Source organism: Chenopodium quinoa, unplaced genomic scaffold (genome assembly GCF_001683475.1).
Source record: "Chenopodium quinoa cultivar QQ74 unplaced genomic scaffold, ASM168347v1, whole genome shotgun sequence".
Taxonomy (NCBI): Eukaryota; Viridiplantae; Streptophyta; class Magnoliopsida; order Caryophyllales; family Amaranthaceae; genus Chenopodium; species Chenopodium quinoa.
In genome coordinates, this window is record NW_018742461.1 from 4,284,609 (window position 1) to 4,307,809 (window position 23,201).

At 37.5% G+C, this 23,201-nt stretch overlaps 3 protein-coding genes across 3 annotated transcripts; all 3 read right to left on the bottom strand.

The window, feature by feature from the left end:
• Window positions 1–8,038: 8,038 nt before the first annotated feature.
• LOC110718460 (NADP-dependent D-sorbitol-6-phosphate dehydrogenase-like) lies at window positions 8,039–12,076 on the bottom strand. Its single transcript, XM_021897284.1, has 6 exons — window positions 11,799–12,076; window positions 9,843–9,937; window positions 9,617–9,734; window positions 9,041–9,173; window positions 8,692–8,911; window positions 8,039–8,435 (listed from the first exon to the last, which is right to left on the bottom strand). The coding sequence occupies exons 1-6, from the start codon at window positions 11,929–11,931 to the stop codon at window positions 8,205–8,207; spliced, it is 930 nt and encodes a 309-aa protein (XP_021752976.1). The 5' UTR covers window positions 11,932–12,076; the 3' UTR covers window positions 8,039–8,204.
• Window positions 12,077–12,994: 918 nt separating this feature from the next.
• On the bottom strand, window positions 12,995–14,468 carry LOC110718992 (NADP-dependent D-sorbitol-6-phosphate dehydrogenase-like). The gene is made up of 3 exons (XM_021897926.1): window positions 14,317–14,468; window positions 13,656–13,875; window positions 12,995–13,201 (listed from the first exon to the last, which is right to left on the bottom strand). The coding sequence occupies exons 1-3, from the start codon at window positions 14,466–14,468 to the stop codon at window positions 12,995–12,997; spliced, it is 579 nt and encodes a 192-aa protein (XP_021753618.1).
• A 3,006-nt stretch (window positions 14,469–17,474) lies between these two features.
• LOC110718861 (zinc finger CCCH domain-containing protein 1-like) lies at window positions 17,475–21,245 on the bottom strand. Its single transcript, XM_021897784.1, has 5 exons — window positions 21,055–21,245; window positions 20,282–20,368; window positions 19,392–20,194; window positions 17,715–18,256; window positions 17,475–17,616 (listed from the first exon to the last, which is right to left on the bottom strand). The coding sequence occupies exons 2-4, from the start codon at window positions 20,313–20,315 to the stop codon at window positions 18,152–18,154; spliced, it is 942 nt and encodes a 313-aa protein (XP_021753476.1). The 5' UTR covers window positions 20,316–20,368; window positions 21,055–21,245; the 3' UTR covers window positions 17,475–17,616; window positions 17,715–18,151.
• Window positions 21,246–23,201: the final 1,956 nt, after the last annotated feature.

A 23,201-nucleotide genomic window follows, 5' to 3' on the forward strand; every position in this document is an offset into this window, starting at 1 on the left:
TGATCGACTCAACGTACAAGACAAACAAGTACAAGTTCCCTCTGGTTGAGATGGTTGGGATGGCTCCAACGAACCAGAACTTTCTGATTGGTTATGCAATCATCAGGGATGAGACGGCTCCAAGTTATTATTGGGTTTTGGAGAAGCTGAGAAACTACATCGGGCCTAATGTTCATCCAGCAGCCATCGTCAGCGACTGTGAGGGAGGTCTCTTTGCCCCCATAGCAGAGCTGTTTCCCGAATCGAACCACTTATTGTGCACATGGCACATCAACAACTGCGTGAAAGTGAAAGCCTACAACCTTTTCAAGAAGAATTTGGAAATGGCAGAGAGATTGGTGAATGGTAAGTGGCGGAAGATCCTACAGGCTACCACAGAGGAAGCGTATGAGCGAGCATTGGCTAACTTCAGGGATTCGTACCAGTGGTGTCCGGCACTGGTGGACTATGTGATGCATCAATGGGTCCCTCATAGGGAAAAGTTTGTCAAATATTGGACAAACCAGGTACTTCATTTTGGGAACACTACAACATGTAGAGTTGAGAGCGCTCATAGAGCTACCAAGGACTGGATTGATTCATCGACCGCTGCTTTGGATACACTATTCGCTAGACTGAACAAGTCAATTGAAACTCAGAAGAACGACATCAGGAACTCTCTAGAGGACTCCAGACGACGACATGGTACGATGTATAGCCATTTTATATTTAAGATTCTCCATGGTCGTGTGTCGCACTACTGCTTGGGGTTGATTCTCACTGAGCTGAACAGGGTGAGGGACTTGGCTGACGAAGTGTATACTCGGTGTGGGTGTACTATTTCAGTAACTCATGGATTACCTTGCGCATGCACCATTCATCGCGTTATTACAGAAGAAAGGGCGTCGTTACATGTTGATCAGGTCCATTCATTCTGGAGGACGCTTGTTATTGGTGAGCATGCAGACAATCAAACGGCCGACCGTGAACAGGAAGAGTTGGAGCAGTTCCGTTCGATGTACGACCGAGTGTCCTCCAGCCATCCTTCTATTATTCGTGACGCTACTCATGTGCTTCATGACATGTTCCACCCGTCTAACTTAGATTATGAGGAACCCGAAGGAGTTGACCGTCCTCGAGGTCGACAGCGGCGGAACAGGAGTGCGTTTGAGTATATCCGTGGTCTTGGTCGTGGTCGTTCTCGTGGTCGGACATCGTCATCTAGTCGTAGTCAATCTTCATCGTCTGTGAATATGCCCCTGAGAACTGGTACGTTTTGGTTGTTTTTATTGCACATAGTTTTAAAGTGTTACTCCTGTCTTCTTAACTGTCTATAATTAGTTATTTGGTGAATAGGAAGAAACGATGTTGATCAGTTTCCGTACAAGGAAAGGATACCTGCGATCATCATGTCGTACGTGGAAGGGTGGAATGATGTAATCGGAGATGGTAACTGCGGATTCCGGGTCGTGGCTGATGTTTTTCAAATGGGCGAAGACAACTACGGTTTGGTGCGTGAGTTGATGTACAGCGAAATTGCCTCTAACCGAAATGTTTATCGTCATGTGTACCAGGATGACTTGGATGGCGCTCTCCGGCGTATCCGGTGGGGAAGTGGACCTTGCGGCGAAAATCATTATTTTGACGCGCCCCTAGATCTGTTTGCCGTTGCAAACATTTACAAATGCGCAGTCATGCATTTCGGCCTGGGAGTGCATAGTCAAGCTTATTATCCTTGTACCACGGTTCTCCCTTGGCGGTCGCGTGAGACTGTCACCACACCGGTCAGAGAGCTAGCTATTGCGTTTCTTGGGTCGTCATACAGACATTTCATCCGACTAGACATGTCAACCGATTTTCCGGTGCCACCGATTATACCTCGGTGGTACAACATTCGCACAGCGAGCGTAGAGGGTTGGGATGCGCTATATAATGACCGGATCCACGAATGGAACACCCTAGCTGCATTTTAGTTTTTCTTGTTTACATTCTTTATTTGTAATCTTTATTTGTAATCTTATTTGTACGTTGCTCTTTTAATGAGAACATTAATATTTTATATTGTATTGCTTACTGCATTCTATATGTTGCATGGGTAAGTTGCGCGGATCCACGAACGGTTATATCAAAATTTAAAACAGCACTGATAATATGTTTAAGTTGGAAGCTAAAAGAACAATCTAAAATGTTACAATTTTACAACATAATGTCCAACATAATGCTCTATAAATAAAATACAATAACCATCAGTAATCCCTCCTCGACGACGACTCCCACTGCGCAAGGGTCTGTTCCAGACTATCAACAACAGCTCTCCCTGTTGCACTCATGTTGTCCTTCTCAAGAGAGAGTTTCTGAACGTCTTGCATTATCTTTCCCATCCACTGCATACAACAAAAAACAGAAGATGAAATACAATAACAACAAATAAAACTTAATTAAAAGACAACGATAAATATAATAAAAGACATACCGCTTCCGTGGCAGTAGGCGGTGGCACATAATCATCATCGCTGTGGTCGAGATCAGCGATCAACCTCGGGTGCGAATACCGGTTGAACCATTCCATGTAGTAATGGTCACACATGGGAGTAACCCCAGAGGGCGGCCGCTGCAACTCCGCTGTCCATAATCGAGCCACCATCGGAAACTGGTCCCACGTCCCGGTCATGATATCCGGCCATTCCACGACGTACTCCCTCGACGATGCAGGTCGGACCGCCTTCATCGGGCACGCCGGGGGAGGAGGGACAACTTGGACAAATCCAAGCTGGCGAAGACAACGCTGGGGCATGTACGCTTCGACGATGTCACGATACTGAATGAGTCCCGTGTACAGGGTCCTGGGTACCCTAACACTAGGGTTCGGGCCGAAAGGCATCCAGTTCACCTGTACAATTACAACATATAAAATATAATAACATGAATATAATATGTGCAAATAATAAAATGTAGACTCTATAAATAAACGTTACCTCTAAGGGGGACAGCCTGTCCAGCAATAACCGTATCGATCGGAGGCGGTCAACGGAATTCTTCTCCGAGCGCGGACTCCACGCACAAGCACGCGGCATCCCCTCATCAATAGGAACTGGGTCACGATGTGGTCGCAATGCAGGAAAGTACTCGTATATCCAAGTCTGCAATAGAGTCAGACACCCAGTGATACCTGCCGCGTCAGCCCGACTCGCAAATCCTAGTTGGCGATACAAATACGCCAACGTAGCCGATCCCCAGGAAAACTGGCCTACACTGTCGGGGTCACACGCCTCTACGATGTCGCGTGGCCTGAGCTTGTTTCCGCCGCTCTTATCCGGAAACAAGGTACATCCGAGGAGTAGAAAAACATAAGCACTCAGCTGTGCGTCGGGCGTCCTACGTGCACTCGGGTACAAACACCGCTGCAACACAGATGCGATCTTCACACCTCCGTGTTCCCAAACACCTAGCGCCTCGGTGTACAGTGAAGCCCTGTCCACCGCCAACAACTCCGCCAGCGAATCTGCCTGATCCGCATCAGCCACAGCACAAAGTCGTTTACCCTCAACACGAATCCCCAGAATGGCCTCGACGTCATGTAACATGATCGTCATCTCACCGAACGGAAGGTGAAAAGAGTTTGTATCCGGCTGCCATCGCTCAATGAAAGCCGTGATCAGCGTACTGTCAATCTTATCGTGCATGGTGGCAGGAACGTGCTTCACCCCAGTGCCCTCCAGTCGCTCGAACATCTCGCTCTCCGCCGGCCAGGCCTCAGCCCATGTACGCAAAAAACTACAAGTCTTTTCCCGGGTATGACATTTCAACAACCCCGTAACTGAAGGCCTCTCCTGGTCCTCCCAAATACGGGCAGCTATGTGTCCTAGAAAGCTAGGAATCACACTCCCGTCAACAGGCCCACCGGGCACCTCACTCCTAACAACCCAAGAATCATTACCCGCCCTCGACCGTTTCCTGCTTGCCCCAGAGACAGTGGACGCAGATGATGTGCCAGATCTACTAACAAACCTACCACCCCTACCCTTACGCACCTCCACCATATGCGTCTCGTACATGTCATCAACCCTCTGACTGAATGGACCGTAATCATCATACGGTCCACTGCCATCGTCCACATCCTCATCCTCATCTGCGCCCTCCTCCTGCTCCTCCTCCTGGTCACCCTCCTCAGCATCATCATCGTCATCGTCATCCTCATCCCGACGGTGGATCCGTTCTCTACGAACTGAGGCCGAAATACCACGGGATCTGACATGTCTATGCCCCGACCTCTCCACTGAATAACTTCTACTAAGAAGCTCTATATTCTTCCCCCCACCATGACGACCCTACACAAAATTTTAAAATATATAAACATACAAAAATTTATACGATAAATAATCATCATCGCAAATCAAATACACTAAAAACAAACAAATAATAGTAAACAAAATATAAACGTAGAAAAAATACAACGAAATTGAAAAAATTTATAAAAATAAACAACAAAATATAAAAACAATTCAAATTTATATTACAAAAAAAAAAAAAAAAATTTAAAAACAATTTTTTAAAAAAATTAAAAAAAAAAAAAAAATGGGGGGGGGCGCCCTGGCTGGACGCCCAGCCGGCGGTGGTGGCGCCAGATGCAGACGCCGCCACCAGTTGGCTGGCGTTTGGGCTGGACGCCACAGCCACGGCTGCGGCGCTTAGACTAAACGCCACAACCGTGGCGGTGGCGTCCAGCCCAGGCGCCAGCCAACTGGTGGCGGCGTCTGCATCTGGCGCCACCACCGCCGGCTGGGCGTCCAGCCAGGGCGCCCCACCGCGTTCACGGCGGTTTTCCCCTTTTTTTTTTTTTTTTTAAACAAAATATACCTTTCCACCTTGGGACATCCTTCCCTCCGCCGCCGCCGCCACTTCCTTGCCTTGCCGCCTCGACATTGCCGTTATTTTGAATTTTTTTTTTTTAGAGAGGTTGAAAGAAGATGAGCAATGAGAGTGTGAGTGATGAGAGTGTGAGTGTTTTTTTTTTTTAAGGTCAAGGGCAATTTTGGGAAACCAAGTGAATTTTGTGGGCTTTATGTAGTAATTTGTGGGCGATGTTTAACAAATCCCTTTTTTATTAATCTGCTTATTATTATGTGTGTTACCCGGACATTTTTCCGGGTTATACTTTAAATAATTTTATTTTTTTACTAGATGCTTTAAAATACTTATTAATTTTTTAATGTGGATAAATAAGAATATAGTAACAAAATTAATTTATTTTGGAATTTTTTTGGTTTTTAATTTACATTCTAATACATGTATCATGTATGTATTTATATATATATGTGGATTAATAGAATGTGATTTAATTTTAGCTAAGACGGTAATACATGTGGTTTCTAATCGATGAGCTTTGAGGTTCAATTCAAATGCATTTTTTTTATTAAGATTATTGAATGTGGATGTGACATGATGTAAAAGGTTGTTAAATGGTGACGTGGCATTATACTAGTGTAGGGATACACGTGGCACATACACAAATTTATAAACGCCTTTTAATATATAGTATAGATTAAACCATGTGGTTTATACTTATATATATTTCTTTTTCATATTTATAACATGTTTGATAATTAGCTTAGATGGTTAAATAGTCAATTTTGTTGTAAGTGGTATGGGGTTCAAATCTTCTTATCCATGTTTAGATGTGATGATGTGGCGCTATCAAGTGTTTGTGAAGCGATGTGGCGTAATTTGAAAAAGTCTACGTGGCGCATGGACGTTTTTATAAACGTCTTTTATTAGTAATAAATATTACTTTTTTTTCCTTTTTTTTTGAAAGAATTATTATGGAATATTACTCCGTAGTGTTGTTGTCGTCGTTGTTATTGTTATGGACCATTTTTAACCATAAAATTTCGGTAGCTAGCAAAAAAAAAGTTACATGTACTCGAATATTTAGTATATGTCCTATACGGCTATACGAGTATGTTTCTATGGAGTCATATTCGTAGGGAAGGAATTAGATGAACTCTCTATTGTGTGATGTTTAACATTTCGCAATAAATTGATACTCCCACCTCAATATACTCTCTCTATCATTTTTTTTTTTATTATACATGTTTTGTTATTAAACATTTTTACCATTATTATACTTCTTTTAATTTATATAGATTATATTCATAATATACTTGGTGTTAAAAATTTAAGTTGACAAAAGTATCCATAACACAAGTAGTTTAGTAGTTTAGATGTGATGATGTGGCGCTATCAAGTGTTTGTGAAGCGATGTGGCGTAATTTGAAAAAGTCTACGTGGCGCATGGACGTTTTTATAAACGCCTTTTATTAGTAATAAATATTACTTTTTTTTTTCCTTTTTTTTTGAAAGAATTATTATGGAATATTACTCTGTATTGTTGTTGTCGTCGTTGTTATTGTTATGGACCATTTTTAACCATAAAATTTCGGTAGCTAGCAAAAAAAAAGTTACATGTACTCGAATATTTAGTATATGTCCTATACGGCTATACGAGTATGTTTCTAAGGAGTCATATTCGTAGGGAAGGAATTAGATGAACTCTCTATTGTGTGATGTTTAACATTTCGCAATAAATTGATACTCCCACCTCAATATACTCTCTCTATCAATTTTTTTTTTTTATTATACATGTTTTGTTATTAAACATTTTTACCATTATTATACTTCTTTTAATTTATATAGATTATATTCATAATATACTTGGTGTTAAAAATTTAAGTTGACAAAAGTATCCATAACACAAGTAATTTAGTAGTTTAGATGTGATGATGTGGCGCTATCAAGTGTTTGTGAAGCGATGTGGCGTATTTTGAAAAAGTCTACGTGGCGCATGGACGTTTTTATAAACACCTTTTATTAGTAATAAATATTACTTTTTTTTTTTCCTTTTTTTTTGAAAGAATTATTATGGAATATTACTCCGTATTGTTGTTGTCGTCGTTGTTATTGTTATGGACCATTTTTAACCATAAAATTTCGGTAGCTAGCAAAAAAAAAGTTACATGTACTCGAATATTTAGTATATGTCCTATACGGCTATACGAGTATGTTTCTATGGAGTCATATTCGTAGGGAACGAATTAGATGAACTCTCTATTGTGTGATGTTTAACATTTCGCAATAAATTGATACTCCCACCTCAATATACTCTCTCTATCAAGTTTTTTTATTATTATACATGTTTTGTTATTAAACATTTTTACCATTATTATACTTCTTTTAATTTATATAGATTATATTCATAATGTACTTGGTGTTAAAAATTTAAGTTGACAAAAGTATCCATAACACAAGTAGTTTAGTATTTCCTCCGTTTTTTTAAATATTTTATCACTTGCCTTTTAAATAAATTTCACAAATATTGCACCATATGCATTTTAGGAAAGAAATTATTTGTGTTCACATTACAAATACCTTATATACTTTTACTTTTTAACACTTCATTCTTTAGTTTATGTTTACAATTAATGGGCAATTTTGTAATTTTACCTTTCTCTCTCTTCCTTTTTCTCTCTACCAAAAATTTATGTCCAACCCTTATGGTGCAATATTAAAAGAACGGAGGAAGTATATACTTCCTCCGTTTTTTTAATATTGCAACAATTTGACTTTTACCCTATTCATCACGCTTGTTTGACCACATATTATGATTAATACGTAAAGTAAAATATAGTCATATGGAGTCTTGTTAGATTCGTCTTGTAAAATATTTTCACAATATTAATTTTTTATAATTTTTACTTTTACATAATTATAGATATTTTGCATATAAAATGTGTTTTGAGATGCGTACTTTCATCTTTGTTATAATATTTATGGAAGAGGAGAACTATTTTTTTAAGACTTTTAAAATATGCGTCTTTGAAAATATTTACAAGTGACTAGGCTAACGTCCTAACGAATATATCCACAAGCAAGATGGTGGTGAGTCTTCATCATACCGACGACTATTGACCCTCATCAATCCACAACTTCAGGTCAATGCGCATAAAACAAATCACTATATTTAACTGGATGCATATGAGGCTGGAGAATTAAGGATGAAATGAAGTATGGCATTTTGCACGACAAATGCAATACATTAAACATGCTTAAGATGTGACAAGTTAATTTCTTATCTTAGCTGCAAATGATACATAAACACAATGGAGCAACACAGGGACATGTCCCTTTACTAGGTCCTAAAACCTTCTTCTTAGTTCAGCATTTGAGCTTCATCCATACACATCTATTCCCCAGAACTTCTCTGTTTGAATGGTCCGGTATTTGCGATCCATGCTTTTGATCTCTTCCATGTCTTCTTCTGTCAGCTCAAAGTCTAGAGCCTGGAAGTTCTCCTTCAATCTATCTAGCTTGGATGACTTTGGTATGACAACTGTATTGCGCTGGATCCCCCATCGAAGAGCAATCTGTGCTGCTGTCTTTTTATGTTTCTCCGCAACACCCTGATAAAAAGGAACAGGATTAGATGCAGTGGCCAAACCAGATTCAAAATGGAAGTCCTAATCTCAGGAAATAATCATAATTTAAAGTTAGTCCATCACTCCTCTGTACACCTTCCCAAACGATTTATTTGAAGGTGCCTAAGCCTGTATGCAGCTTCCTTTACGAGTGCTTTCCATGCAATGTTTCTATTAAAACTAGAGGCATAAGATGCAACTGAAACAAGACAATATTCGCGTAACACAAGGAAACACTTACCTTAATAATTGGATCATCCAAGCAGCACACTGTACCAAACAATTCAGTGTTTGTAGCAGCACCTCCTAGAGGAGTATGGGCAGTAACACAGATTCCATGCTTCTGACAGAATTTCACCAATGAATCGCGTTGAAAGTAAGGGTGTATTTCAATCTGGTTCACAGCAGGCTTGACTTTGGAATAGGCTAAACAATCTCTTGTCTGAAAGATGTTATAGTTGCTGCAACCAGTTTAAAAATTTAGTAATCTAAATTAAAGATCCTAAACTATTACGAATAAAAATGTATCCATGACAAGCACAGGAAAAAAGCAGCGGGAATAAGGTTTCAAGTAGCATCATCAGAGTTACCTGATGCCAATGCTGCGAGATAGACCTGCATAAACGAGATCTTCCACAGCATGCCAGGTAGTCTCCAAGGATATGGTTGTGTCAATGTCCAGCACACCATCCTCATCCAATACACTTGCAAAGGTAATAACTCCTGCAAGAACATTGTACAGAAAAGATTAGTTTGCATCACTATAATATCAGTTGATACATTCCAACATAAGTCCTCTGAAAAGCTACAAGAGAGGATTTTCATCAGTATCCTCAGCTCTCTTTCAGTGAATATGAGATGCCTAAACTCAAAATGCATAATACAGTATATGCGCACTACAACTAATGTTCATAAACCAACTGCACAAAAAAACCTATTATACAAGTAACATTTTTCATGCATGTTACATCCTAGACATGCCTAGCTACTGACCATTTATAATTACACATGTATGAGACTATTTATATTGCTCTTATCCATCTCATACCACTGCACAAAAAAACTAACTTCGTAGTAGTCTGATTTTCAGCCATCTGTTGTCCCCAACATAAATGTAGAAAATACGCAATACTCCATCATTGACGAGTCAAGAATTTGAAGTTTACCAGTATGCTTTGTAGCTAAGGGTAAGTGAACTAGGTACAGATCCAAATAATCAAGTCGAAGTTTCTTCAAACTGTCTTTGCAGGATTCAAGTACATGTCCATGCTCAGAGTTCCACAGCTGCAATAACATTGATAAATGGGTGTAATCGAAATCTGGTAACCAAAATTCTTCCCAATATTAGAAACTTTGTCCCCCTTTTTTCGCTTTGCAAATAGACTGACTGACCTTAGTGGTAATGAAAAGATCCTCCCTCTTAACAAGCCCAGTTTGAAATGCTTCAGCAAGTGCTTCCCCAACTTCAGCTTCATTCTGGTAATAAGCTGCAAGAATTACCCTGTTACACATTATATCTTATCAACAAAAAGAGCTTAAGATAATAGAAATACATAGTAATGAACATGATCTAAGGCTCTTGTTATCACGCATTTAAGGTCACAAACCTCACTGCTGAGCTAAGAAGTGCTCACGTTAGTTTGTTATGGTCTCAACACTAGCTTATCTTGGCTTATTAAATAATTAAAGTCTTCAACCAACCTTGAGCTTTACTCAAGCTAAATTAAGCTCATTATCACCCGTACGGGTTACAATTAAAACCGGTATTTGATATTGTATCAAACTATCAATTATGAGTACAAGACACATCAACACACCTTACAGGTAACATACCTAAAGGCATCATCTCAGACCGAAACCACATGAACAACTATAATCGCCCGACACACATGGAGACCCTTAACTACTTGGAATTTACCTTTTTGGTCTTATAAATACTCAGCCCACCACATTTTAAAGGTACGAAACATTTATTACAAAAAGGCATTCAATTTATCCTGTAAAATTGAATTAAATTCACCATCAGAGCGAATTTCCTCACACCACTCCCAAATTCCCAATGGAATTTGACTTATATTGACTCTGCAAGTGTCCAAGATCGACAAGAGACTCATACCGGCCCTAAACAAGTTTCCCACAATTCCATAAATACCCCGGAACATCACCCTTAGCTTAAAATGGCAAAGTGTACACATCCCTATACTAAGGGGCCGTTTGGTTCACAGAAGAGAATCGGAATGAAATGAACAACGTGAATGAAATGGAATGGAATGGCAAAGTGGAAAATTTGGAAGGTTGTTTGTTACAAAAACCAGGGAATCATTCCCTCCACCACAGCACCACCACCACAGCGCAGCTCCGACCGCCGCCGAACCCTCACAGAACTCCGCCAACCGTCGCCGACCCATCCCCGACCGTCGACGACCGTCGCCGACCATCCAGCCCCCATCGCCGACCGTCGAACTACTTCCCCGATGCTCCAGCCCCCCTCCCCGATGCTCGAACTCCCTCGCCGACAGTCGCGCCCCCCTCGCCGACGGTCGCTGACCCCTCGCCGACCCTCCAGCCCCCCTCGCCGACGGTCGCTGACCACCACCGACCACAGCACCACCTCGAACTCCCTCCCCGATGCTCCAGCCCCCCTCCCCAACGCTCGATCTCCCTCCTCCACCACAACACCACATCGCCGACCACTCCCCGGTGCTCGCCGAGCCTCCCCGACCACTCCCCGGTGCTCGCCGACAGTCGCCGTCCGACCACCACCGACGTATATGGGTGTTAGTGTTAGGGTTAGGGTTAGGGTTAGAGTGGGTGGGGAATGGAATGGGAAAGTGGGGGGGGGGGTGGGGAATGGGGAAGAGGGGTTTTGGGGTATTTTGAAAAATGAAATGGGGGAATGATTGAGGGAAAAAGTGGCAAACAAACAGGTTGAAAGGGAATGATTCCCATTCCCTTTCCTGAAACCAGCGAACCAAACTCACCCTAACAACTTACACCAACAATTACTCAGTTATTGCCAAAGTGCAACATTGGACATACACACCGACACACGTACAATCAAATCAAAAGCAGACTAATAAAACACTAAGCATAACTAAAATCTCAATTAACCCGATTAACAAAGGTAAAATAAGCATAATTACATGCATTTGCTCAAACTAAATTAGAAAAATACAACCAAATTTAGTTAAATCAAACACGAATTAATATGATTTAATACGGTTTACAAAAAGCAAATAACAACAGATAAACCACAAAATCCCCATAAAAATGACACCCAGAAAAAATTTGTATCTGGGTATTTGCTAAAATTGCAACTTTATCAATAAGAAAAGAGGAAGAGAATACCAGCACAATCAAAGTAACGATAGCCGATTTTAATGGCATTAAGAATAACATCTTTGACATCATTCTTTTCCATTCTCCAAACTCCAAGTCCGATTATGGGCATTTTGAATCCATTGTTCAATTTTATCGCCATTTTTTTTTTTCTCTGTTTTTCTTTCTTACTGTTGTTGAAACTATGATCATTATTATCAGCACTAATATAATAATGTTGCTACTAAAACATGAGATTATTACTTTATATGTGTGACGTGCTGTTATAGTTTTGCCTGCTAGCAATTTTGTCAGTTCATAAATGGGATCACAATGAGTCTAGTCTAGTATAAAAACAAATATTTTATTCAAACGCACGATTTTTACCGAATTTTATAACCAATCTATAATAAAGATATACAAGTAACCAATATGGATGTATTAGAAATTGTAATAAAGAAATAATGCTTAAGAGTTCCAAAGATGCGCCAAGTTTGATCTTTTAATCTTAGCTACAAATGGTACATATACTAGACATATCCCTTATTCCGTTATTCTTAGTTCACCACTTCAGCTTCATCCATACACATCAATGTTAGGATTAGTGTGGAGATAGATAAATACATGGAGACATAAGGAGATTGCATAGAAGCTGCCTTATTGTTAAGGTTCGACCAAACTTGTGAAAAGTTCGGTCGAACCCGGTTTTAAGTCAGTAGGTGCACCAGTTTTCATTTCTAGAGGAGGAGTGACCAAACCCAAGGAGGTTCGACCGAACCACCCTAGGTTCGACCGAACTCTGGGTAGGTTCGGCCGAACCTCCCTGCTCCCTATTTTGTCGCTTCGTTTTCGGCTTGTGCGATTTGCTTTAATCTTAGCCGTTGGATTGTATTTTCTACCTAGACTATATATACCTTTTCTAAGCCTCTTTGTTGAGTATTCACAAACATTTAAACACATAGAGAGGTTTTGAGAGGGTTTGTGAGGAGCATTTGAATTCTATACAATTCATGCTTGTAATTCTTGAGTTCATTCATCATCAATATTACTCCATAGTGCAAGGGTGGGTTTTTTTCTCCCGGTTCTCGGGTTTTCCCACGGTAACATTGTCTTCCTTTTACTTGCTTTAATTCCTTCAAAGTTGTTCTTGATTGTTATGCTTGTTTGTTCATTGCTATTGTGGGTTGATTGCAAGTTAGTTGAACACTTTAATCACCACTTCAGCTTCATCCATACACATCAATTCCCCAGAACTTTGCTGTTTGATGGGTCCGGTATTTACGATCCATGCTTTTAATCTGTTCCATGTCTTCTTCTGTCAGCTCGAAATCTAGAACTTGAAAGTTCTCCTTCAATCTATCTAGCTTGGATGACTTTGGTATGACAACTGTATTGCGCTGGATCCCCCATCGGAGAGTAATCTGTGCTGCTGTCTTTTGGTGTTTTTTTCGCGAGACACTGATCATAAAGAAACGGGATTAGATGCACGGTTGCCAACCAGATTCAAAATGAATTATACTTGTTTGATGTCTCCCTCAACCTTCCAGAAAAAAGGATATATTTCCTTGTAATCTTGTATTCTTGTCATCTCACATAGTCATGGACTTGTAGTCTTTGCAAAAGCATCCCAGATATTTGCAAGACATTTCATACAGTGTACATAATTTAAATCATTCCATATAACTCACTCCAGAAATCCTCTTTGCAGGAATAAAAGAGATTATAATTAACAGTTACTCCTTTGTAGACCTTCACAAACGATTCGTTTAAAGGCGCCTAAGCCTTGGTGCATTTACGTCTGCTTTCAGTACAATCAAATTAAAGGTGTTGAGTGTTGACATGGTTCCATTAAAAACTAGAGGCATAAGAGCATATGGAAATACTAACCTTAAGAACTGGATCATCCAAGCAAGATAGTGATCCAAACCATTCAGTGTTGGCAGCAGCACCTCCTAGAGGAGTATGGACAGTAACACAGATTCCATGTTTTTGACAGAATTTTACCAGGGAATCACGTTGGAAATACGGATGTGTTTCAATCTGGTTCACAGCAGGCTTAATTTTGGAATACGCTAAACAATCTTTTGTCAGAAAGAGGTCATAGTTGCTGCAACCAAATTAAGTAATTAGTAATCTAAACACCAGAGTTCAGACTCCCAGCTTCATTCCTATAGACTCCCAGCTTCATACTAGGAGAACATCTATAGCACTATAGAAAATAATGAGATGTGAAGCGAATGGCAAAAAAAAAAAAAAATCAGATATGTTGCAATTCAGTCAAAAATAGTTTGAATATGGAAGACATTAATAGGCCTCATACAGCAAGTTCCTCAGAGGGTGGAGCATTACCCTTGCGTTATTACATAACTACAAGTAATAAGACGTATTTAAGGACTAAGTAACTAATAAGATGTCTCTATATGCAAGACAGCGAAAAACACAGCCCATAAGAAATAAAAAAATAAATAACAGTAACAAGACCACACCTTTCACTTCAAAGTGATCAGACAAAATCATATAAGGTTTCAAGTAGCTTCATTTGAGTTACCTGATACCAATGCTTCGAGCTAAACCCATAGAAACAAGATCTTCCATGGCATGCCAGATGGTCTCCAAGGATAGGGTAGTGTCAATATCCAGCACACCATCCTCATCCAATGCACTTGCAGTGGTACCAACTCCTGTAAGAGCATTGTACATAAAAGCTTAGTTTGCATCACTAAAATTATCAGTTGATATATATCCTACATGACTCTTCTGAAATCCACAAGAGAAGAATATTGTCGGTATCAGCTTTTTCAGTGAATTTGAAGCGCCAAACTCAAAACATATAATACAGTATGTCAGTGTATGAGCAAAGCAACTACTGGCTTAAGGATATTAATCAAAATTTTAATCGAAAAGAGTCTTCATGTAACATCCTAGACATGCATAGCTCTTGAACATTTACATATTCTATATACAAGTATGAAACTATGAGTCTATGAATCTTGCTTTTATCCATCTCATAACACTGCCAAAAAAAAAAAAATTGCAAATCATCATTCAAGAGGCAAGAATTTGATTTTTACCAGTATGCTTTGTGGCTACAGGTAAGTGAACTAGGTACAGATCCAAATAATCAAGTCGAAGTTGCTTCAAAGTATCTTTGCATGCTTCATGTACATGTCCATGGTCAGAGCTCCACAGCTGCAATAGGATTATACATGATAAATGAGTGTAAATGTCATCCGGTGATCAGAGTTTCTCCCAAAATTAGAAACTTTGTCCTCATTTGACCTTAGTGGTTATGAAAAGATCCTCCCTGTTAACAAGCCCATTTTGAATTGCTTCAGCAAGTGCCTCCCCAACCTCAGCTTCATTCTGATAAAAAGCTGCAAGAATCGTACCCGATTACACATCGTAATCTTATCAGCAAAGACAGTAAGATAATTGTACATTGTCATGAATATGAGAGTTTTCTACTTGTCGTTCAAGGCTTGTACATGTAACAATGGCTCTGAAATAAAACAACCCTAGACTTTGTGAACTTAAGTCATTCTGAAACAAGAAACAGAACCATAATCACACAACAGCATCACAAGATGAGGCCTCCGTTCATGACCTGGTCAGAAGCTCAGAATGAGGGGTGATAAGAAGCCGAGCAAGCTCAAGCTCATAATTGAACTCATGCTCAAGCCAAACTCAATTACTAAATCTTTTTTGTCCATTTCCAACCAAATGAACCTAGCATATACTTTCAAGTTATGATATTCCTACTTCCAACTCTTTGCCAGTATTATAAGACTTTCATAACAAAGTTTGTAAAATCCATTTTTATCATAACTCATCTACTCGTTTCAATCCAAACAATCAATCATAGATTCCAGCTTTGCTGAGCAAAGTGGTGCAGTGGTACACAGCTTAGTACGTTAGTCTCAGACCAAGCTTGAGCTTCACACGAGCTCACTAAAATCGGGTTTTGACCGGGCTGATCTGGTAGCTAGCAAACAGGCAAGGCTCACCAACAGTCCTTTAGTAACAACTTGCACAGAAACAACTATTTCCCAAAGTGCAACAATACACATGCACAATTGAATTAAAAATAGACTAAAACATGAATTCTTACAAAAATTCAACCCAATTAACACAAGTGAAATAGGCATAAATCAAATGGACTTGCTTCAAATTAAAGTAGTCAAAATTCAATTAGTTTTGATAATTCAAACACTAATTTATTTTATTAATTCGGCATGCAAAAACTTATATAAAATCCCCATAAAAATAACGCCCAGAAATAATATTAAAACCATAGTTTGACCCCTAAGATTAATTAATTATAGTATTAAAAAATACAAGCACATTAAGAAGAAAAAAAGGGGGTGGCATTTGCTGCTTAACAATTAGAGAGAGAAAATACCAGCACAATCAAAGTGACGATAACCGATTTTAATGGCGTTGAGGATGAGATTTTTGACGTCCTTGTGATCCATTCGCCAAACTCCGAGTCCAATTATGGGCATTTTGAATCCATTGTTCAGAATGGCATTTTCGCCATTTCTCTTTCTTTTTCTTTCTCTAACTCCATTAACAACATACTTGTATACTTTAATTTTTGGTGTTTTTTGTGTGCACGATATTTCATGCATCAGACATGCACATAACACCAAACCATGATATCCAATACTTGTATGATATTTGTCCATAAATGACATGAACTTTGTACCAGATTTTATTCAACGTTTTGCAATAAACTGATACGCTTGGAATTTGTTAAAAGAGATAATTTTCTTATGCGATTGTTAATACTCCACATTTTGAATTTAGCTGATCAGTACTGTTGATACTCCACAATTCGGATTAAGCTGATCCTACGTAGGTGTAAATTTGTAGTTAGATAGGCCGTATAATAGGTTTTTTTTTTTTTAATTTTTATTTTGAGGCAACGCCGTATAATAGTTTATCTTCACAAAAGTGTTTTTTTTTTTAAAAAAAGACTTAAAAGGCGACATTGTAAATTTATAAGTGATACATCCACAGATAAGACATTATTCAGTCAGTTCATCATATATACGTCCACGACTTGAAGTCAATGAAGAGGGTGACAGGGCAAGGTGATTCTATACAAATACTCCCTGCATTCCTCAATGTAGGCTCATTTGATATTTACACAATCTACAATTTGCATCTTTGAACCTCAATAACTTTAACTAAGAACAATTAAAATTATGAAAAACATAATTGAAACTTTGAAAGTTTAAATCGAGACAAATTATACAAGATGTCAATAAATATAGTCAGTCATTTAACTTTACCATAATAATTAGAAATAAGTCAAATTTTCAAGAGCAAAGGTACTACTATAAAAATCGATCCTAAAATTGCACACAAAGAATCATTATAAAAATTGATGTTATTAAAAAGTCATTTATAATATTTATTTTAGAGATTAATTGTAAATTAAAGGGAATCTAATCAGATTGTTCAAAATTATCTGATTTATGGTTGAAGATTGTCCGAAGTTAATAGGCGAAATTTATGAGTTAGAAAAAAATCTCTTTTATACATGAAAATCATACATATGATGATATTTTTCTAAACAATGCGAATGGAGAACATGTAATTGAGATTAAGATGGTGGCTACAGTTATGGACATTGTCAAGAGGAAAGAATCAAGGAAGCCAAATTTTACCAAACATACGGAAAATTACCAAAAACAGATAAAATTATAGAATTTGAGATCTTACTATAATTTTAGAACTTTATCTGTTTACGGAATTTTTCTAACTCAAAAATTTCAACTATTAACTTCGAACGGTCTTCAACCAAAAACTTCAACCCTTCAAGCCAAAAAAGCATACATTTCACCTGTTTGCCAAAAAAAGCATACATTTCACCTGTCTATCACCTACTTCCATAATTCTATGTCGAATAAAAATAAGAAAAAAATAAGAAATGGCACGTACCAAAATTGAAGTAAAAGCAACTGATTTTTTTCCAATTGACTTTGATCAAATCAGCTTCCAGCTATTTGAACATGTAAAAAACACAGGATGCAGATCTACTCGCTTGTCGAAAAATTACAACCATGGTATATGGTGATCATCCATACTGAAAGTTGAGCAGCAGTTGCAAGAGCCAATATGCCTCTTTAACACAAAGTACTCTCTGTTTTTCCATTAATAGTTGCTTAAGTTAAGCACATGCCAAAATCCATTTACATAATCAAAGCCCATTATGGATTACAGTGACAAATATATTTTTTCCAGAAGTATATCCTAAAACAAATGAAGACAGCTCTTTGAAAACTACTGTTTTGCCATGTAGCTAGAAAATCCGAAGTGAAATTTCCAGCAGTATACTAGTCTAAAGTACAGAATAAGAGGGTAGATTGACAAACTCTTCATTTTTTTTCTGCTGCTGCCCTTTTACGTATCTCATGAGCAGTATTAAAGATTCCTAGGGTAGGCTGGTTGCAGACGAAACACTTTTTGTTCTTGGCATGATGCTGCATTCAAGAGGAAAGCTCGAATTAGTAAATGATGAGACATCCAAGGGAAAGATCAAAAACACCATTGCACAACGTAAGAAGGTTAACTAACACAACCCAGCAGATAGAGTGTTTTCACAAGACCAACAAAGAATCATACCCAAAAGAACAGTGGCAATTGATATGAAACATAAGTACTAGTAAGCAATTAAACTGTTCAATTATGGCATTAATAGCTAGACAAGCCAATTATGTTTATACCCCCCTCCTCAGGATAGAATTTTTTATTGTGAAAAGAGAATTTACAGTTACATATATTTGTACCCTTAATTTCCCTATTGTACCTACATGGGCCACAGCTTCAATCCTAAATATCCCTGGTCAGCAAACACTACCAAATTCAGAAGAAAGACCAGATGTTGATGCCATGCCACTGAACATAAGCAGCAAGCTCCCACTTTTTTCTTTTTTCTTTTTTTTGGGGGGGGGGAGGAGGGGGGGGGAGAGTTATACGACAAACATTATTTTCAGTTAATTGTGTGGAAGAAAAAGTAGGTGCAAGATTTAAATAATTCCGATGAGGCTATGAAACATAGCCATAGCCATTGAACAGACATGTCCATCTGTGACAACCTTGCAGCCTTGCTGTTTCGTTTTACCTTCTACCAGACTACCACCCACTATTTTCCTCGATATTGTGCTAAGGCATAAACATTGCCAAGCTTTAGCTTCGTATAGCATTCATTGAAGCTTTTCCATACTTAAGGGACCCAAAGGCAAGTTCACAAAGTAAATAAAGAAATGAGAAATTTTAAAATTGCAAACCATTTGGCTCCAGCTACATATAGCTCATAAAATACAGCCCAATTTTCATCGAAAATTTCAATATCAAAAGATTTTCCATCAGTCCAAATATTCATTCATTTAAAAGATAGGTAAAAGAGTGATGGGAAACCTGCTTCTCAAACAGGGTGTGATGAGGATACAATAGAGTCAACTACATGGCACGAAGCCCTTTTATACCAAAGTTCAAAAGTCATCAGCAGCAAATAAAAATCAGAACTTATTACTAAAAACAGAGCATGTTATGCATAAATCATAAGCACTCATGGCAAGCATAATATCGGAAAAACAGATGAAAATTTTCAATTACCTTTAAAGCACAATGCTCACAGAAGTAGTGCTTGCATTTCGTCATTACTGGGTCGACAAAAGGTTCCCTACAAATGAAACAGGCAAATGGCAAGGAATCATCGTCATCTTCCGCGTCATGATCAACATCATCCTCATCACTGTCATGACATCCCATAGCTAAATTTCTCTTTCTAGCCTTTTCTGCTTCATCCCATTCTTTTTCCATCTGCCATCCAGACTTATAATCACCCCGATCATGCATAAACTTACATGAGTCACCATAGCCACAGTAGCCAGTTTCTTTGTAGTCCTTACAAATGTCTGGTTGGTAGTCAAATCTAGCAGATACTCTAATATGAGCTGAGGCCCTGAGAGGTCCGTGAGCCCCACCAGCTTTCTCAGCAGCAACAGTTTGCTCACGCCGGAAACCTGCTCTGTGATCAGTGTAACTATTCATACCCTTATATACCTTTTCATCACCAGATGTCTTGTTGATTTTTCCCTTCAACGCCTCCGCAGCTTTCATGAGAGCTCGCTCTCGAATAGCCCTGGAGTCTCTTGAGAAGTCTGTCTCAGTTTCAAGAGTAGCTGTCGCTTTGCTATCATTCTGCACCTGAATCTCTTTGGAAGACTCATATTGAAACAGCACATTTTTTTCATCCTTGGTTGATTCTTCAGACACTGTCCGCTTGGATGTCCCAGTAACAGGCCTTTTAGCAGAGTGTGTCAAAAAACTCTCCCCTTTATCGCCATCTCCAGCGTCAACTATCGGTCGTTTTCTCATATTTTTGTTCCCCATTGGTTTTTTAACAAAGCTGCACACTGCCCAAGAAATAGAAATTCAGCAACAATAAAAATATAAAACTGGAATAGGAGCAAATATATTGATACGCAGGAAAAGAATCAAACCTTGTTCAGTCTTCTTTTCATTTGCCTCAGACATACTAATTTTGAAGAATCTAGCTTATGCACAGAGCCAACAGAACACACCGGAAACTGCAAAATCGCAAAGGTGGGAAAATTAACAATTTGGCCAGCAAGAACTACCAATCAATCAATCAAAGCCTAAATCCCATAAGTGGGGTCAGCTACATGAACCAAATTTGATTATTCCGTGTAGCAAGAACTACCAATCAACATTCAAAAAACAAAATCTCACACTGAAACATGTACGAAGTATATCAAATCTTACACACCAATTCTAGCAGCATACACAAGAAGGTAATGTAACATTGTAGCCCAATGATTAAATGGCTAGTGTTGGCTAGTATTATACTTGTATAATTTTATTAAATTCATTATCCAAAAACTCATAAAACCAAAGAATATCGATTAAAATTAAGCCTGTTCAACAAGGCGAGTCCCTGTCTAAATCGACCTTATTATATCTTCCTTTTGATGACCGTATGCAATGATCATATTGAACAAAGCATAACAACACAAACAATAGTTCATAATCTAATTTCATATTCAATTATCTCATAATTTTAGGGACATTTGATTCAGTAATCTCATAATTTTCTTTTCTTTTGGTTATGATGTTTCATAATCAAAGAATATAGAACCAATAGTTGAGATTTACGAACCCTAAACTTAAAGCACTGATAATTAAATTAGATTAGATCAAATATAAACCCTAGATTGTGAAATTGATATGATGATAACAACAACAAACAACTTACCTTAGAAGCTGCTTCAATGGGGGATACAAGAAATAGATTCAACGGAGAACGTCAACTGCGCTTCAATGGAGAACGTTGAGTGCGCTTCAATGGAATAACTGAAAGAGGTAGGAATAGAGGCCTTGGAAGCCCCGCGTCTAATAAATAAATGGGGCCGTTTATACGATCGTCTAATTACGAAGGACAGAGGAGGGGTTTTAAGTAAACTTGTTTTAAGAGTATTAATTTTCGTTGATTTTTCCAGGTCTCAAACACTCTGTATAATTTTCACACACCAAAGCTTGTATCATTTTAAAACAGTCGGAAAAAAAAAAAAAATTAAACCTTACTCTCTCCGTTTCATATTAATCGCTACACTTTTCTTTACCTCCGTTTCGTATTAATCCACTTCCACAAATATTTTATTATTTATCCTTTTTACCAACCCTACTTACTAACGGAGGGTCGGAGGGAGTACCTTTCAAGATGTTTCAATGGAAGAAAGAAAGCTGCTTGAATGGTAAATTCGAGTAATCTTCAATGATTGTGAGACAAAGAGAAGGAGGGTTTTTCTAAACCCACGTTAATGTTGTACAATATTTTTCACCGTCAAACAACTCATTATTTATGCTCAATTTTTTTTAGGTTTAACTTACTTAAATAATTGTGGTAATTTATGTAAATAATATACTCCATAAGATATTTTCTCTGTTTCTTTTTAGTTGCATCACTTTCATAAAACGAAAATTTCAAATTAGTTGCATCACTTTCATAAAACGAAAATTTCAAATTAGTTGCATCATTTTTCTTTTTAATTACTAGTACTAAACTCTCTCTATCTCTTCTATCACATAGATCTAATTTTTATATTCTCTCTATTTCTCTTATCTCCAAAATTTCCACCAAAAATTGCCTTGAAAATAGAATTGAATTTTTTGAAATTTCACAACCGAAAATATCACTTGTATTAGATTAACTTTGATGTGGATGAATGATGTGAAAAATTAATACGGAATACCTAAAAAATAGTACATCCAACCATGCTCAAACACTAAAAAGGTGAAAACACATATGATGTACATCATGTTTTAAGCTAGGGAGTCAATGTTGTCGCATAATGAGGCTAAGCTTCGTATTTAGTTAAACTTATATTCAGTTTTGTTTACTTTAGTTTTCCCCGTGTGGGATTAACTCAATAAAAATAAGTTCAAATGAGTTTGATAAAGGTTAAAAAGGATATTAGTCCTTCAATCTTATCATATAAATTGATGAATTGAACACGCCTTTTTTTAAAAAAAAATTGAATTGAACACATCTTTTTTATCTTTATTAGTCCCAAAAATTACACATTAATACAAATCTCACTCAAACTCAACAAATAAGGTTAAATTTAATTAAATATTTGCTTTTTAATATCTAACTTTATTTTTTTTATCTTTAATTCCATAAATTACACATCAATACGAATCTCACAAAAATCATCAAATAAGATAAAAATTTAATCAAATCGGATATTCGGATTTAATCAAATACTAGTTTAAGTCCCGTGTAATGCACGGTTGTTATTAAATTTAATAAAGAGTTATTGTATTGAATTTTATAAGAAAATTATACTCATAATACTAATGTCAAGATTAGTGACACTTAGACTTGATTTTTTTTTTTTTTTTAAAAAAAAAAAAAAAAAAAAAAGGGTCTATGAGGTTTTATTTTAAAAAATAAAATTCTAAGAATGATACCCGCGTGTGCTGCTTTATTATTGATACGACTATTAAGAGTTGAAAAATAAAGTGTATATATATGTGTTAACAAAATAATTTTATTTTTAATTGAATTAAACATTATTGCAAAAGTAACAAAATTGGAAGACAAAAGAGTTAATAGTATTATCGAAAACTAAGATAATAGAGAGCAGTATTGTTTAATAATATTTACCTAATATACGTTTATTTTTTTACAAAAAAAAAATACCTAATATAAAATACTACGTATATGTAAAAATATATTAGTTGCGTTTATATTAAGAATTATTATTGTTAAGAATTTGAATTGGAAGAAAGATATTTTGGATTATTATAAAATAATTTCCCTAAAGAATCTGCATAATAACATAAAGTAAAATGGGCGGAAAATTTTTTAAGCAGGAGATGACTTATGTCATCACTGGT